We start from the raw sequence: 15811 nt of genomic DNA on the forward strand, positions 1-15811 counted from the left end.
CTGTGATGCGTGTTCGTGGCTCTCCTGTTCGAACTCGTTCATCAAAATGAACAAATCTTTTTTCGAGTCATGACTCGAAGGGTCCTTGATAAGACCCTTATTCATTGTGTCGTTTAAAGCCCTTAGAAGCTGCACTAAAACTCTCATTTTGACCTTAAACCGTTTGGTTCCCATTGAAGTCCATTATATGGAGAAAATCCTGGATTGTTTTCATCAAAAACCTTAATTTCTTTTCGACTCAAGAAAGAATGACATGGACATCTTGGATGACATGGGGGTGAATATATTATCAGCAAAGGTTTTTTAAGCCTATAACTTTTCCCGACAATTTTAAAGCTTCTTAAGAGAGTTTGCATTTTGGCAAAAGGTCCTGTTGGCAACATGGCTAATCAAACGTTAAAGCCCCTCTATAGTCAATAATTGTAGCCTTTTTTTTTTAAAGCTTGTTACATTTTTTTATTCACAAGGTGTCGCCGAACTTTATACTTCCCAATGTAATGTTGTTGTAGCCTATTACAATGCAACATTTATATACGCTTAAGTGTATGTCTGAACGACTACAGGAACTGAACTGGTTCAATGTACCTTACCTGTAGTCTTTTTTTTTCATGTAGTCAATAATTTATGATTGGTTACGAGGTTGTTTGTGACATCGAAACCCCAGCAATTTCAAACCGGGTTTTTGAAACTGTCTTTGGTTCACTGTAGTTAACAGAGAAAATACTCAGATATGGTCTTGACATAATATTTTGCACATGGTTTGGCTTAAAGCTTATAAAAAAACACCACACAGATATAAAGCTTGATATTCACCTCAGGGGACTTTAAATTAAAAGCAGTGTGTGTGTGTGTTAATGACAGGTCAATAAGGCAGCTGCCGTAGTTTCTTGGTGTCTATGATGTGCTAGCTTTCTAACTCCAGTCATCCTTGTTCTTGAAGTTTTGTCAGATTAGATTATTTCAGATTTCTCCAGTTCAAAGAATACCTGGTGCGCAAAAACTTCAGCATGCTGCCTGAGTCCTTGCTCCATTTCGAGCTTCTGAGACATCTCTGAAAACTCTTCTGTAACCAGCTGGGACACTGAGGACCGAGAAACTACAGTCAGTCTGTCGTTCTGTACGTGTTTATCAGCGGGAGAATATATTCGGTGGACTCACCTCTCTTCATTTTATTCACAGTTCGGCTCTGCTTACTGAACTTCCTCAGAAGAGCCTCTTTCTCCCCGACCTCAAGCAGCAACTTAAGAGTGGGAAAAGAGTTCAATAGAGTTCAAAAGTTTAATGGAATTCAAAGTCTAATGATTTCAGGTCATATTTAATGAAAGTAGGGTGTGCAACGGCCTCGAGTCCAAAATTTTCGTATTCATGATTTGGTGGCTCTGAATTGTCAAAACACCATTCAGACACCATTTAAACTGCTTGCTATGGATGCGATGCGAAAAACGCGGAAAAAAATTGAACCCGATCCGAATTTTTTCGCGAAAGACGAAAGTTTCAGAGGCAGTTGCAAGCGTAATTGACATAACGTAAAGAGTCATATGTATTTTTTAGCTTGCGAAATTTTCGGACTTTACATTGATTAACATTGATTTTTGAGGGAAATTTTCTATCAGTTTGTCAAAATGCTCTGATGTGAACGTCTGTGCATGAACATACAATTGCAGTCATAAAATGACATACACCTTGCATCATAAAAATGGCTATCACAAAACAAAAGCAAAAAAAATGTTTATCCAGGTAACGACAGGACAGTTACAAAATTTTTTTACAGGGTAATTTTTATTAATTTGTGGCTATTATGTTGTTTTGTAGACTACGTAACACCTCTTACCTGAAATGGCATGTTAAGGGTTGTACATAAAAACTGCAAGTAATTTTTATTAAATCATTATTTTTAGGGCTGTGCAAGGTGAAGTAAACATCTAGATGCTTTGCTACAAGCCGCCTCTGTAGGACCGACTAAACCATGACACAGACCTTCTTCAGAGATGGTATTCTCGGAGCATCCACATTGTTGGAACTCTTCTGCATCATCAGCAGGAGTCTCAGGGTCTCAGGTGTTTCGCCCCTTAACCTGAACACCTCGCCTGAGTGGGGCCGTGAAGACTGACTAGCCTTCACCTGCAGAAGGGCTCCAACTGTGGGCTCTTTTCAGCCACAGCCATCTTGAGCTAGACTCGGCTGCTTCGGCTATGTCCCTGGTAGCTTCCTTCAGCTGTTTATACTCCAGGCCCATCCTCTGGAGGAAGTAGCGCACCGATTTTGCTGGAAACCCACGGCACCCGACTTCAATGGGGTAGCTGGTTGCATGCCATCCCTTTACATTGGCTTCGTCAATCAGATCTTGGTACTTCGCTTTTTTTAGTTGGTGTGACGTGGCTAGCCTTTCCTCCCAGGGCACCGTGAGCTCAGCAACTATGATGGATTTCGTGCTCCTGGATAGCAGAACCATATCTGGTCGGAGGGAAGTCGCTGCCACGTCCTGTGGGAAGACAAGCTTCTTCTTCAGGTCTACTCTTAATTCCCAGTCGGAGGCTCGTTGCAAGGCGGAGGGTGGGTTCTTGGCCACCATGCCGGTCTTATGGGCCTTGTCTCCTTCCCTCACAAAGGTTGTGACTTGGGGCGGGCAGGCCTGCTTGTTGTTGGCTTTGACTCGCTGTTGTTCCACCCATTTGGCAATTTCCGCGAGGACTTTGTCGTGCCTCCATCTGTAACGGCCCTCTGCCAATGCCCTTGGACACCCGGCCAGAATGTGGTTCAGCGTACAGGAAGCTGCTCCACATTGGTTGCAAGATGGGTCTTCCCCTCCGCCCCAGATCTTTATATTGCTTGGTGTTGGCAGCAGGTCAGCCACTGAGCGCAAGAGAAAGCTTAACTTCCCCTGGTCGATTTGCCACAGATCCTTCCAAGACAATGGTCGCTCCTGTGCCTGGTCCCACTGCGTCCATCGACCCTGAGAAGCAAGTCCAATCGCCTTCACCTGACGCTCCTCCTCTGCTGCCTCACGGACTCTTTGCACCACGAGACCTCTCCTGGCTCTGGTATCAGCCCGGCTCCACCTCTTCTCACTATAGTGTCCAAGGCCCAGGCGTCCCTGGCATACCACGCCTACGATTTCCTGGTGTTTCCAGTAGGATTCTGCTTCCATTACGGCTTGCTGAGGCTTCCACTTTCTGCCACATTTAATGGTCTTACTTGCGTGCCTTACTTTCCCATCTTTAGATGAGAGCAGTGTACTGACTGCCCTTGCTTTGGTGGCTTTAAACTCCTCGGCCACCGACGAGACTGGCAAGGGAAGTTTACAAGTCTTGCTATACAGGTTGACTGCGCTGAATGATGGGGGGACTCCCAACCATTTCCGCAAGTACTTGCTGCACAGTCTTTCCATTCCTTCCACCTGGGACATGGGAAAGTCGTAGAGTAGAAAGGGCCATTTTAGCCGGGGTATGATGCCATACTGGAAGCACCAGACTTTGAATCTCCCGAGCAGTTGGCTGTGCTCGACTGCCTTGAGCCAGATGTTCAGCTGGGCCTTGGTATTAGTGAGGTTGCCACTGTCCTTTAGGGAGCTGTCGTACTGCTTTCCAAGGCATCGGATCCTTTGATCTTGGATTGTTGGGATATCCGAGCCTTGGATGTTGAAAATGTTTCCTGTTAGCTTCCCCTTCAAGATAGTGAGACTCCTTGACTTTTCTGGTTTGAACTGCAGGCGTGACCATGCTGCCATCTTTCCCAGTGCACTCAGGATCCATTGTGTCCCCTGAATAGATGGAGTCATCACTGTCACATCGTCCATGAAAGCTCGACAAGCAGGGTGTCTCGTTCCATCGACTGCTTTCGGGCCTCTGCACTGCATTCCTCCTGCCTTCAACAACAGATTCATAGCCGCTATAAACAGGGCCACGGAAATCGTGCATCCTGCCATGATGCCCTTCTCGAGCCTTTGCCATTTAGTGGTGACGCTTCCTATGGTGAACCTCATCTGCAGCGCATCCATGTGTGTCATTATGAGCTCGACTACCGCTGAAGGAACTTGGTAGTAGTCCATTGCCTTTCGAATCAGCTGGTGCGGGACACTTGGGTAGGCTTTGGCGAGATCCAGCCACACAACGGAGAGAGTGTTGTTGTTACTTCTGGCTTCGTTAATCAGCTGGCTAATCGCTGCCGTGTGCTCTAGGCAGCCTGAATATCCCGGTATTCCACCTTTTTGGATGCTGGGGTCAATAAACTCGTTGGCGAGCAGGTATGTTGTTAGCCTTTTCGCGATGATAGACCAGAATATTTTCCCCTCTACGTCCAGTAGGGAAATCTCCCGGAACTGTTCAAGTCTTGTGGAATTTAGCTCTTTTGGCACAAAGCAACCTTCAGCGAGGGTCCAGAGCCCGGGTTCCAGCTTCTTCTTCCACAGCGTCCGTAGGAGCTTTGAAAGCCTTTTCAGCAGCTGTGGGCAGCATTTGTAGATTTTGTAGGTGGTTCCTGATGGTCCTGGCGCTGATCCGGCTCTTGCTTTTCCCACCACTGCACTTACTTCATCCATGGTAAAGTCCGCCATGCTAAAGGGGGTGTGTGGTGAAAGAATCGGCAGTTGGAAAGGGCATTCACCCAGAGGGATACTTCTGGAGGAGTCTCCATGTGCACCCGCCACACTGTCTTCTATTTCCTCCTTTGTACATGCCAGGGTCCCACCCTTCGGCTTTCCTAGTAGGTCCACTGTGAATTGGAATGGGTTGTTGAAAAAGGCTTTCCTCTTTCGGCGCTTCTCCCTCTGCTTCTCCCGCATGGTCTCAGCTCTCCGAAGCTGGATTAACCTTTTCCGCTTTTCTCTGCTGATCTCATCCAGGGCAACTCTTTCCTCATCACTTGCTTCCCGCCACCTTCTTTTAAGTGTCCTTAATTCTCCTCGAAGTTCTTTGATCTGCCGCTGTCTCCTGCTAGGCCCTGCTGGTGGCCTTGGAGTCTTGCGTTCTTTTTCGCCAAAAGTGTCATGGCACACCTGGTACACAATGTCCACCATGATCTTGATCTTCTTGACTGCGTCTCCTTTCAGAGTGTTTTCCAGGGTGATATTTAAATCGTCGTCCAGTTGGGCCCATCGGCAGTCTGTTGCTGGTGGTAAGTTCAAGCGTGGTTTCCTCTCAAAGTCTTTTGGACTTTCAGGTTCACCGACTCTCTCTGTGCTCTGAGTAGGTTGAGCAGGGAGGTCTGGGGCACTGTGGTTTGCCTCCTGGCCCTGGTCCTCCCCCACCGACTGATGAACACCCTTAACAAACTCAGAGAGGTTACTCTGCGTAAGCTTGGGTGCTCTGCGTTGCTGACTCTGCTCTTTGCACTTAGACTTGCCTTGGTGGATTTTAACACCGCGCTCGTTCTTGAAAAGCCCTCCGCAGATGTCGCATCTTCTTTTGGCTTCGACCTTCTGTCTTTCTGCATCCAATCTCGTAGTCCTTTTTCCATTGTCCGGGTCTTTAACCATTGATCCGTCCGATGGCAGATTATCCTCCCCCCCTCCTCGGTCCGCCTGGGGGTATTCTCTTTGTTCGAAACTCGTAGCTTTTTGTGCAGTGCTTCGGGGTGCTAACCCTGACACTATTGCGTGCCGTCTTTCCGAGCTGTCATCCGTCCTTTCCCGGATGTCCGTGGGTCTTCCCCCACCGCCAATGGGCCTCTCCCCATGGTCTCGACAATAAGGTGAAGTAAACATCTAGATGCTTTGCTACAAGCCGCCTCTGTAGGACCGACTAAACCATGACACAGACCTTCTTCAGAGATGGTATTCTCGGAGCATCCACATTGTTGGAACTCTTCTGCATCATCAGCAGGAGTCTCAGGGTCTCAGGTGTTTCGCCCCTTAACCTGAACACCTCGCCTGAGTGGGGCCGTGAAGACTGACTAGCCTTCACCTGCAGAAGGGCTCCAACTGTGGGCTCTTTTCAGCCACAGCCATCTTGAGCTAGACTCGGCTGCTTCGGCTATGTCCCTGGTAGCTTCCTTCAGCTGTTTATACTCCAGGCCCATCCTCTGGAGGAAGTAGCGCACCGATTTTGCTGGAAACCCACGGCACCCGACTTCAATGGGGTAGCTGGTTGCATGCCATCCCTTTACATTGGCTTCGTCAATCAGATCTTGGTACTTCGCTTTTTTTAGTTGGTGTGACGTGGCTAGCCTTTCCTCCCAGGGCACCGTGAGCTCAGCAACTATGATGGATTTCGTGCTCCTGGATAGCAGAACCATATCTGGTCGGAGGGAAGTCGCTGCCACGTCCTGTGGGAAGACAAGCTTCTTCTTCAGGTCTACTCTTAATTCCCAGTCGGAGGCTCGTTGCAAGGCGGAGGGTGGGTTCTTGGCCACCATGCCGGTCAAAAGTTAATTGCGATTAATCGCATCCAAAATAAAAGTCTGTGTTTACATAATATATTTGTGTGTGCAGTATATAATTATTTTGTATATATAAATACACACACATGCATGTATATATTTAAGAAAATATGTTATTCATATATAAAATATTTATATTTATATAATGTAGATTATGTATTTATAAATATATACAGAATTTAAGCACAAATAATTCTTAAATATATACATGCATGCATAGGTATTTATATATACAAAATAATTATATACAGCACACACAAATATATGATGTAAACACAGACTTTTATTTTGGATGCGATTAATCGCAATTAACTTTTGCACAGCCCTAATTATTTTATTAAATTATTATCATTTTGTAGATTTCGCAAAGGTGCGTGTAAGTTTATGATCAACTGTTTGAATGTCTAACATGCCCATATTTGTTATATCTTTTCATGTAATCTCATTTGAAGGCACTATTATACCTTTTCCTTCAAATCATCCTTCTCTTTCTTAAGAAGCTCCACCTGTTCACTGAGCTGAAATTTCTCCCCTAGTAACCGGTCTACAGACGACTGTAGTTCTGTAATGACAAACAGATTGGACAAGGCTTATGGGAATGCATTTTTTAACTGCTTTCGAGGCTAGTGTTAGTAAGAAGCAAGGCCTCCCACCTCTTATTTGGTTCTGACTCAAGAGAAGTGGATCTTCTCTGCACTCTTCCTCAGGGAGCGGCTCAAAGCTGCATGGATCAGCCTCAGGGTCCAGGTTCAGGATGGAAAAGTGTTCTGGCTTTTCTTGAATCAGGGGAAGGATAGCTTGACTTTGCCTCTTCAGTACCTTGAAATCTTTTGTCACCTGTAGGTTCAAAAGTCCCAGAAATTGAGAAAGGGTTTTTCACGTTAAGCCTCAATGTGAGGTTTGTCGCAGTCGTACCTCTTTCTTTATCCAATATCCAATATCCAAAATCCAATGCAAACAATATCCTATATATAACATTTAAAGTCACCCTGTGGTGAAAATCCAGTTTTTAATGTTGTTCATATATCTATGTGGTGTTTGTAATATGCTTTAAGACTAACCATGTACATATTCTGCATATTTTTTCTTTAAAACTTTAGTGAACGAGTGGATCTCTGAGTGAGTGAGTGAGTGAGTGGAGGCGGGACTCATTTGCATATTCATAGAACCTTGTATTCTAAATTACATACTTTAAGGCATGAAGACATTTTTTTTAATGTAAAAACTGTTTCAATATGTCATTTTGGTGATCGTAATGAGTTTTTAAGATTATTGACCACAGGGTGACTTGTAGGAATTAGTTTTGAAGGAACGGCACCATTGGCCAGATCCATAATCTGCCCTTGAGTTGAACTCAGTTTCACTCTTAAAAATAAAGGTTCCAAAAGTTTTTGTTTTTGCAGTGATGCCATTGAAGAACCATTTTTGGTTCCCCAAAGAACCTTTCCGTGATCAGCTCTTAAAATAACATTTTTTTTCTTAAATGGATAGTTCACTTTAAAATTAATTTTTGATATGGTTTAGCTTACCTCAAGGGCATCCAAGATGTAGGTGTCTTTGTTTTCGCAGTAGTTTCAATTTTGACATTTTTAGGTCAAACCGTTTGTGTCTGTCAGTCATATAATGGACGTCTATGGTCACCACCTCAAAGAGCATGCACAGAGAAGTCCAAATTAAACATGATTTAATGACTCGTAAATGTAAGTATGGCCTAAGACACGAAACGAGCGGTTTGTGTGAGAAAACGAACAGTATTTATATCGTTTTTACCTCTTGTAATCACAGTCATGTCCAAGTACTCTGAGGGGGCCCGGGCGCTTCGGAAAGCGCCGGAAGTGATCTCTCGCGCAAATCTTCTTCCATTGTAATTTCCTGTCTATCTAAATATGTTTAGATCGTCCAACACTATCTCACGACCAATTCGTACGAATTCGACGCATGATTAAAAAGTGGCTAATTCGTACTAATTCGTACGACCTCACTCGTACTAATTCGTACGATTTGTCTAAACCCACGTGATGGTTAGGTTTAGGGGCGGGGTAAGGGGTAGGTCATTCGTACGATTCCATACGAATTGGCCAATTCGTAAAATATGTACGATTTAGCAAAATCGTATTAATTCGTACAAGTGATGTCGTATGAATTGTTACGAATTAGCCACTTTTTATTCATTCGTCGAATTCGTACGACTTGGTCGTGAGATCGGGTTGGATCGTCACAGTGAGAAGGGTAACACTTCTGAAATCTCGGTGTAAACAATGAGTGACGTACATGCGCGAGAGATCACTTCTGGCGCTTTGCAGACCGAAGCGCCCGCGACCTCAGAGTACTTGGACGTGGCTGTGGTAACAAGAGGTAAAAAGATATAAATACTGTTCGTTTTCTCACACAAACCGCTCGTTTCGTGTCTTAGGCCATTAATGTGTACTTACATTTACGAGTCATTAAATCATGTTTAATCTGGACTTCTCTGTGCATGCTCTTTGAGGTGGTGACCATAGACCTCCATTATATGACTGACAGACAAGCACGGTTTGACCTAAAAATATAAAAATTGAAAATACTGTGGAAACAAAGACACCTACATCTTGGATGCCCTTGAGGTAAGATAAAACATACCAAAAATTAATTTCAAAGTGAACTATCCCTTTAATGTGAAGAACATTCTATATCTAAATAACCTTAATTAGTGGACTGGAATGTTAAACCATCAATGCCAATAAAGAGCCGTTATTCTTTAAGAGCGTGGGATAAATGACTCAGTTTGGAGAACCTAGTAAAGCTTGTAACTGATATGGGGGATGTGAAAATACTCAACAGAACAAATATAAGCTGTTAGACTTGCAGGAAAAGGGAAGTGTTTCTGTACCTTCAGCGCTAAGGCCTCTGCGGTCTCCCGGCAGGACCGCTCGATCTGGAACTGCATCTCTAAAACATCCAACTCCTTGAGCAGCTGAGAAGAGGCTGAAAGTTACAGGCAGGAAATTAGCACGGTTTCAGTGATGTGATTATGTCAAGTTACGTTATTAGCCGCACAGTAAATGTTTTTACATTTGATATGAGGATATTGCAATGCTAAAACTCTCACCCTCCTCCATCCTTGACAGCTTTTCATTCGCCTCATCTCGCTCTTTCTCCAGAATCTCGCACTGCATGGCAGATTACACAATGATAGTCATTTTGAAAATAAATTGCACAATATTATTACGATAAATATGGGTGAAGCAGTTAAGCAACGACTCTGTTTGCAGAGAATCATTGGCTATGTTCAAAACAGTGCAACTTCACATGGGATTTGTGACTCTCTCCCACAATTGCGATGTTATTTAAGGGGTTGCTTGTAGTTGCAACAAGAAAGCGCCTGTTTTATCCGCATCAATATTGCTCTTGCCCTGTCTATAATATGCAGGAAGAATAATGAAGCGTGCAGATGTTCTAGGACACCATCTTTTCCAAAATGTGTGGCATTAATAGAGCATCCCGTATCCCACAATGCAATCTGCTCGGCTCGATTAAGCATGAAAACTGCTGTTTAAAACATGTTTGCCTGTTGCATGCTGTTGTAAAAAGTCATATCTAGTGTTGATCTAGTGTATACTGTGACATAACAGTGCTATCGTATGCATTCTAGACAAAGCCAGCTTTACTTAAGCAGAGATTACCTCAATGTCTCGTTCATCTTCTGAAGACAGGGCGTCCTCCTCCTCAGACTCTAAGAAGACAACAAGGGAAGTTTGCAGATTATTCATGCGTTTCATGCATTATTAAAAGGCAGCCATATTAATCAAAAAAAGAGAAAGAAATGGTATTCTGAATGCTTCTTTATTAAAGTTGTGTGCTGTGATGTTATTGGGTAGAGTGACCATATTTTGATTACCAAAAACCAGGACACTCGGAAAACAAATCGAAGTTGTTTACTCAAAGACGTCTTATTAATTTCAAAACATTTAAAGTAGGCTATGCCACCTCTGTATGGATAGAAATTTGTGATATTACAAGGCACAAATTCAGGCTTCTCAGAGGTTACTGGTTTCAAAAAATAATGAATGAAATAATGTCTTATTCGAAAAATAAATATATAAATAACTAAAAGAAATACCTCCAAATTGAACAAAAATAGCTCTCATGAACTAACAACATATATTTAAATCTTTAGTTTTCTTCCTCTTTATCCTGTTTTCCTCCTCATCCTCGTTGTTTGCGCATCTATAGTTTGATCATTTTTGAAAACCAGGACATTTTCATCACTTTATAAAAAACAGCCAGGGCGGGACGTAAAACAGGACTGTCGGTCACCGTATTATTAAATAAAAATTAGGCATTAAATTAGGCTGTAAAATTAGGCATTCACGATATTCACACACATAGGCTGTAAAATTGGCATTCACGATATTCTGTAAAGTAATTTGTGTAGGCTACTACATTGCTCTGCCATGTTCATATTGGACTGACGGCCAATTTTAACCGTTACTGTTAATATAATTAATTCCCCAGCTTATCCAGTTGACTAAAAAACAATTTTACCAGTTTAGACTGAAAATTTCATATGGACAAAAAAATGTATCCAACCTGAAATCCTTTCGTCCGGTTCAAGGCTCCACATGATTTCTCGAGCTTCTTCTAAAGCCCTCTCGCTTTCTGTGTGTCGCTCTCTGTGTGACAGTTGAGGAAGAACTGAAACTAAGGTGCCCCTCTGCTTTTATTTCTTCCTATTTTGTTACGTAAATTCATACAAAAGTCCATTCTGCTTTGCCCTTTATGGTTAACCGAGTCAACAGTGGCTATTTAGAAAGGATTTGATAAAGCAACATTCATCACGCTCGTCCCTTGTGGAAGCTGGCTTGGTTTAGAGACTGAACAAATGGCAAACATGTAAGATGATTATATCCAAAGCATTTAAAGGAGTAGTTCACTTTAAAAAAAAAAAAAAACTTTTGCTGATAATTTACTCACCCTGCATGTCATCCAAGATGTCCATGTCTGTCTTTCTTCAGTCGAAAAGAAATGAAGGTTTTTGATGAAACGTTCCAGGATTTTCTCCATATAATGGACTTCAATGGGAACCAAACGGTTCAAGGTCCAAAAGACACTTTCAGTGCAAACTGTTCAAAGGGCTTTAAACGATTCCAGATGATGAATAAGGGTCTTATCAAGCGAAACGATTGCTCATTTAAAAAAAAAAAAAAAGTTTCAGTTTTATAAGCTCAAATGCTCGCCTTGCTCTGTGTGATGCATGTTCGTGACTCTCCTGTTAGAACTCGTTCATCAAAATGAGTCAATTCGTTCATTTCGTTCGTTGAATGAACCAAATAACACGAAAAAAGATTCGTTCATTTTGATAAACGAGTTCGAACAGGAGAGCCACTCATAATTTTTTAGATAATCAAGTTATTAATTCGGAAAAACAGAGCAAAAAACTTTTCCCCATCAAAATGATCTCGTAATTCTGAGATAATTAACTCGTTAATTCATAGATTTTTCAGGGATATTGCTATAGTTTTAAATGAAATGCATCCAAACATTGACTTAAAATAAATTGCGTAAATTGCGTATTTGTGTTTTCTCAGGCGGAGAGAGAGCGCTACTGAGCATGTGCTGATTGTGTCACACTCTTCACACTGAACACATTCCCTGTTGAACACGTCTCCTCTACCGCCTAAAACCAGCAACCTTTAACCAGCCCTTTAACAGAGGCGGAGGTGCAGTACAGTGTGTCCTCCCCATTCAAATAAAACTCGTAATATAAGCTACACTCGTGCGCTGCTGGGCATTTAAACTATGAATTAAGATATTATTTGGTGCATTTATGAACATAATTTCTCATCGACGTCAGGTCAAGTTTTTGCTTTTCTTCTGGTGATATGTTTTGATATTTTGCCCCCCGGTTCACTAAAGCACACATCTTCAGAACGCAGAATTACAGTAATGAGAGAGTGTATAGGATTAAACATGACGTGATAGGAGGTCACGAGGGGGTCATTGGGTCATATCAGCAGAGCACGCGAGGAGTCCCAATTATTGACTGTTCACCACACACAAACATACAGTGCACATCGATTCAACCCGTCAATATTACGACATACGGGCAGTGTTTCTGAAAGCCATGAGCCGAACAGCGCGCGGAGAGAGAGAGAGAGAGAGAGAGAGAGAGAGAGAGAGAGAGAGAGAGAGAGAGAGAGAGAGAGAGAGAGAGAGAGAGAGAGAGAGAGAGAGAGAGAGAGAGAGAGAGAGAGAGAGAGAGAGAGAGAGAGAGAGAGAGAGAGAGAGAGAGAGAGAGAGAGAGAGAGAGAGAGAGAGAGAGAGAGGGAGGACGGGTTCAGATTCAGGGCTGTGAGACGCGACTCGATGTGATGTGACAGAGCCGCTGGAAGACTCGACTGGCCCCTCCGTGACTTCATGCGCTTGCAAACAAACCTAAACTCGGTGCTGCCGGAAGGCAGGTTTAGGAGACTCGCACTTTTGCTAATGCAATGGGAGCGATTCGCCTAAACAAACTATTATTAATCAGTAATTTGTCAAAAACAACTCACTCTAAAAATGCTGGGTTCTTCTAACACAATTTTGGGTCAAACATGGACAAACTCAAACATTGGGTTAAAAAATGCCATTTAAAAATGTAACCCAGTGGCTGGGTTTGTCCATATTTGACCCAAAATTGGGTTAAAACAACCCAGCATTTTTTTAGAGTGTATGAATTAATTTTTATTTGTATATTATATAAAAAAAAACAAACATATTTTAGTTTCTCGAACTATTTATCTTTTCTAAAAAATTTGTATATTATATGATATATTTTCTTCATATTCTAAAACAAAGTCAAGTAATAATCATTTGTTTCTCAAATTATTCTTTCCCCAGTTCATATTATGTGGCACTTCTAATTGTATTCTAAAATTAATTTGTCAAAAATAATAATAATTTAAGTCTCTCAAATTATTTCTCTTTTATCAATTCGTATATTATATTTTATGTCTGCATATTATTGATTATTTCTAATTCATATATTATATTATCAGAAGTTTTAATAATAAGAATGATGATTATATGTGCAATCGCGATTAACCACATCCAAAATTAAAGTTTGTGTTTACATAATATATGTGTCTGTGCTGTGTATAATTATTTTGTATATATAAATGCACACACATGCATGTATATATTTAAGAAAATGTGTTATTCATATATGAAATATTAATATTATTTATTTTTTATATATTCAGACAGTACTAATTCTTAAATATATACATGCATGCAAATGTATTTACATATAGCCTACACTATATACACAGCATACTTTTATTTTGGATGCAATTAATCTTTGACCTATTATTAATTTACAACTAAAGCTTTTTTTCCCTTTTATTAATATTATATATATTGATATGATTTTTTTTCCTCTGAATATTCTTAACAGAAACCTCAAGTTACATTCAAGTGCTCTTGCTTTCATCAGGAAGTGCAAGTCTTGCTTGTAATATCGGTGTTGTCCAGGATGCACTGATACTGTCTTCTGATTGGCCGTGACTGCGCTTGGCCTCTAGGTGGCGATCTGGCCTTGTGAACCACAACCTGTTGCTCTCATGTTGTTCCCTCTCCTTCGCCTAAAGACTTTCAGTGCAAGCTTTTCAGTTTATGAAGAGTTTGGGAGATGAACGTACCAGTTGTTATTGATTGAGCTGGTTAATGCTCTTGATCTATTGTTATGATTTACACACAAAAATCAGTTTTCACTTCCAGTTCATCAACATTGGCTAAAAATATGCTTGTATTTATGGCACCTGCCGCACCTTCCAAGAATAGAGCACAGATTTGGTGTCCCTTTACTATTTAAGGCACAAACAAGTATGTGCGATTATATAGCTATAGTTAAACCGTTTTCAAAGACATAAAACCAATTTGGCCAGTTAATGATCTTCACCTTCCTGAATATATCCATCAATAAAATAACACACATGATCATTTTGATGAAAACTAGGATATATTACATTTATTGTAGAAATGTTTTTAATTATTAACATATTTTAATTTAAAAATGAATGATGATTTAAATGCTGTTCTATTTTTACATACATTTACATAATTTTAATTTTATTATTTAATTTATTTTATTTTTATTCTCAATCCTCTTCCAAATTGAATGTTTTATTATTACCATTTTAATTAGCAAATCCCTTATTTAATAAATGGAAACATTAAAAACTAAATTCAATTAAATATTTGTATTGTGATTTATTTAAAAAAAACACCATAAATTACATTTCTATTTTTATGTACATTTTTACATCATTTTAATTTTATTATTTAATTTATTTTTATTCTAATAATAATAAAGTATTTTGACATTATCTGTTATTTATATTAAATTGATTGTTTTGTTATTACCATTTTAATTAGCAAATGCCTTATTTAAAGAATGCATTGTGCTTTATTAAAAAAACACCATAAATTACATTATTTCTATTTATATATACATTTTTACATACATTTACATTATTTAAATGTATTATTTTTTATGTTTTTATTTTTTTTAACCCTGTTCTGAGAGGTAAAGTAAGTAGAAAAAAAGAAAAAATATTTGTTTTAAATGTATGGGAAATAGGCTACAAGTTTGTCAAAAACAACAAAATGATCGCTTCCTACAATCCACCAACTAACTAGCCCTAACTGAATGACATCTTTATTTAGGCTTACATTGCATTCCTGTTTTTTTTTTTTTAATCTACTTTTAAAATAAATGAAAAATGTCCCGTTGCTGTGCTGTTCAGGAGGGGAAGTGTTGGAGTGTGTGTGTGGCGATACTGTTGTCTCGTATAGGCCGCAGTGCACGCAGTGGTACAGACAGTGTGTCACAGTCTCAGAGACATGATGAGCGGGACAGAGGAAGGGATCTAGACACGGCTCATGGTGGGACGCACAGACCAGCCTGTGTCCCAATCACGACGTCCCAGGAAGCGAGGTCTGGCCTGGCACAAAGTGGTACAGTCGCCAGACAGCTGTGACTCATGCGGGAATAGTGAATGAAAGAGAGATATGGGACCAGAAAAAAAAGTAGCTTTCATGCTAACTGTTGATTTTTAATATGATCCTCAGTGGGACAAAAAAGCGGAAGTCCCGTAGCTTTCAGAGGGTGTGATTGGTCCCTACGGGGGATCCACACCTGTTTCAGTCCACGGTTAAGCCTTTGTGTCCTCTTCCTGCGTCCCATTCACTGAGGGTGAGGGTCAGACCCATGTCCGGAGGACAGAACCGATGTGATCCGGCTAAACTAAAACTATAACTGAGATCATAAATAAATGTGCTTAAATAAAATAAATGTTAACTGAAAATACTTCATATATATATATATATATACATCTTCTTTTATATATATATATATATATATATATATAGGCCTATATATATATGTGTGTGTGTGTGTGTGTGTGTGTGTGTGTGT

The 15811-nt window shown here is 40.7% G+C and overlaps 1 protein-coding gene across 1 annotated transcript in view; it reads right to left on the reverse strand.

The window, feature by feature from the left end:
* shtn2 (shootin 2) overlaps window positions 1-11055 on the reverse strand; it is a 19526-nt gene extending 8471 nt beyond the window's left edge. The window contains exons 1-8 of the mRNA XM_089130957.1: window positions 10945-11055; window positions 10038-10087; window positions 9464-9524; window positions 9245-9339; window positions 7029-7212; window positions 6840-6937; window positions 1159-1240; window positions 987-1081 (exon numbers count right to left, since the gene is read on the reverse strand). Of these exons, the coding sequence (XP_088987083.1) occupies window positions 987-1081; window positions 1159-1240; window positions 6840-6937; window positions 7029-7212; window positions 9245-9339; window positions 9464-9524; window positions 10038-10087; window positions 10945-10978 (699 nt within the window). The 5' untranslated portion in view covers window positions 10979-11055. The remainder of the gene's footprint in view (window positions 1-986; window positions 1082-1158; window positions 1241-6839; window positions 6938-7028; window positions 7213-9244; window positions 9340-9463; window positions 9525-10037; window positions 10088-10944) is intronic.
* Between the last annotated feature and the right edge of the window lie 4756 nt (window positions 11056-15811).

This window comes from Pimephales promelas, chromosome 1 (genome assembly GCF_988280905.1).
Source record: "Pimephales promelas chromosome 1, fPimPro1.hap1.1, whole genome shotgun sequence".
Classification (NCBI taxonomy): Eukaryota; Metazoa; Chordata; class Actinopteri; order Cypriniformes; family Leuciscidae; genus Pimephales; species Pimephales promelas.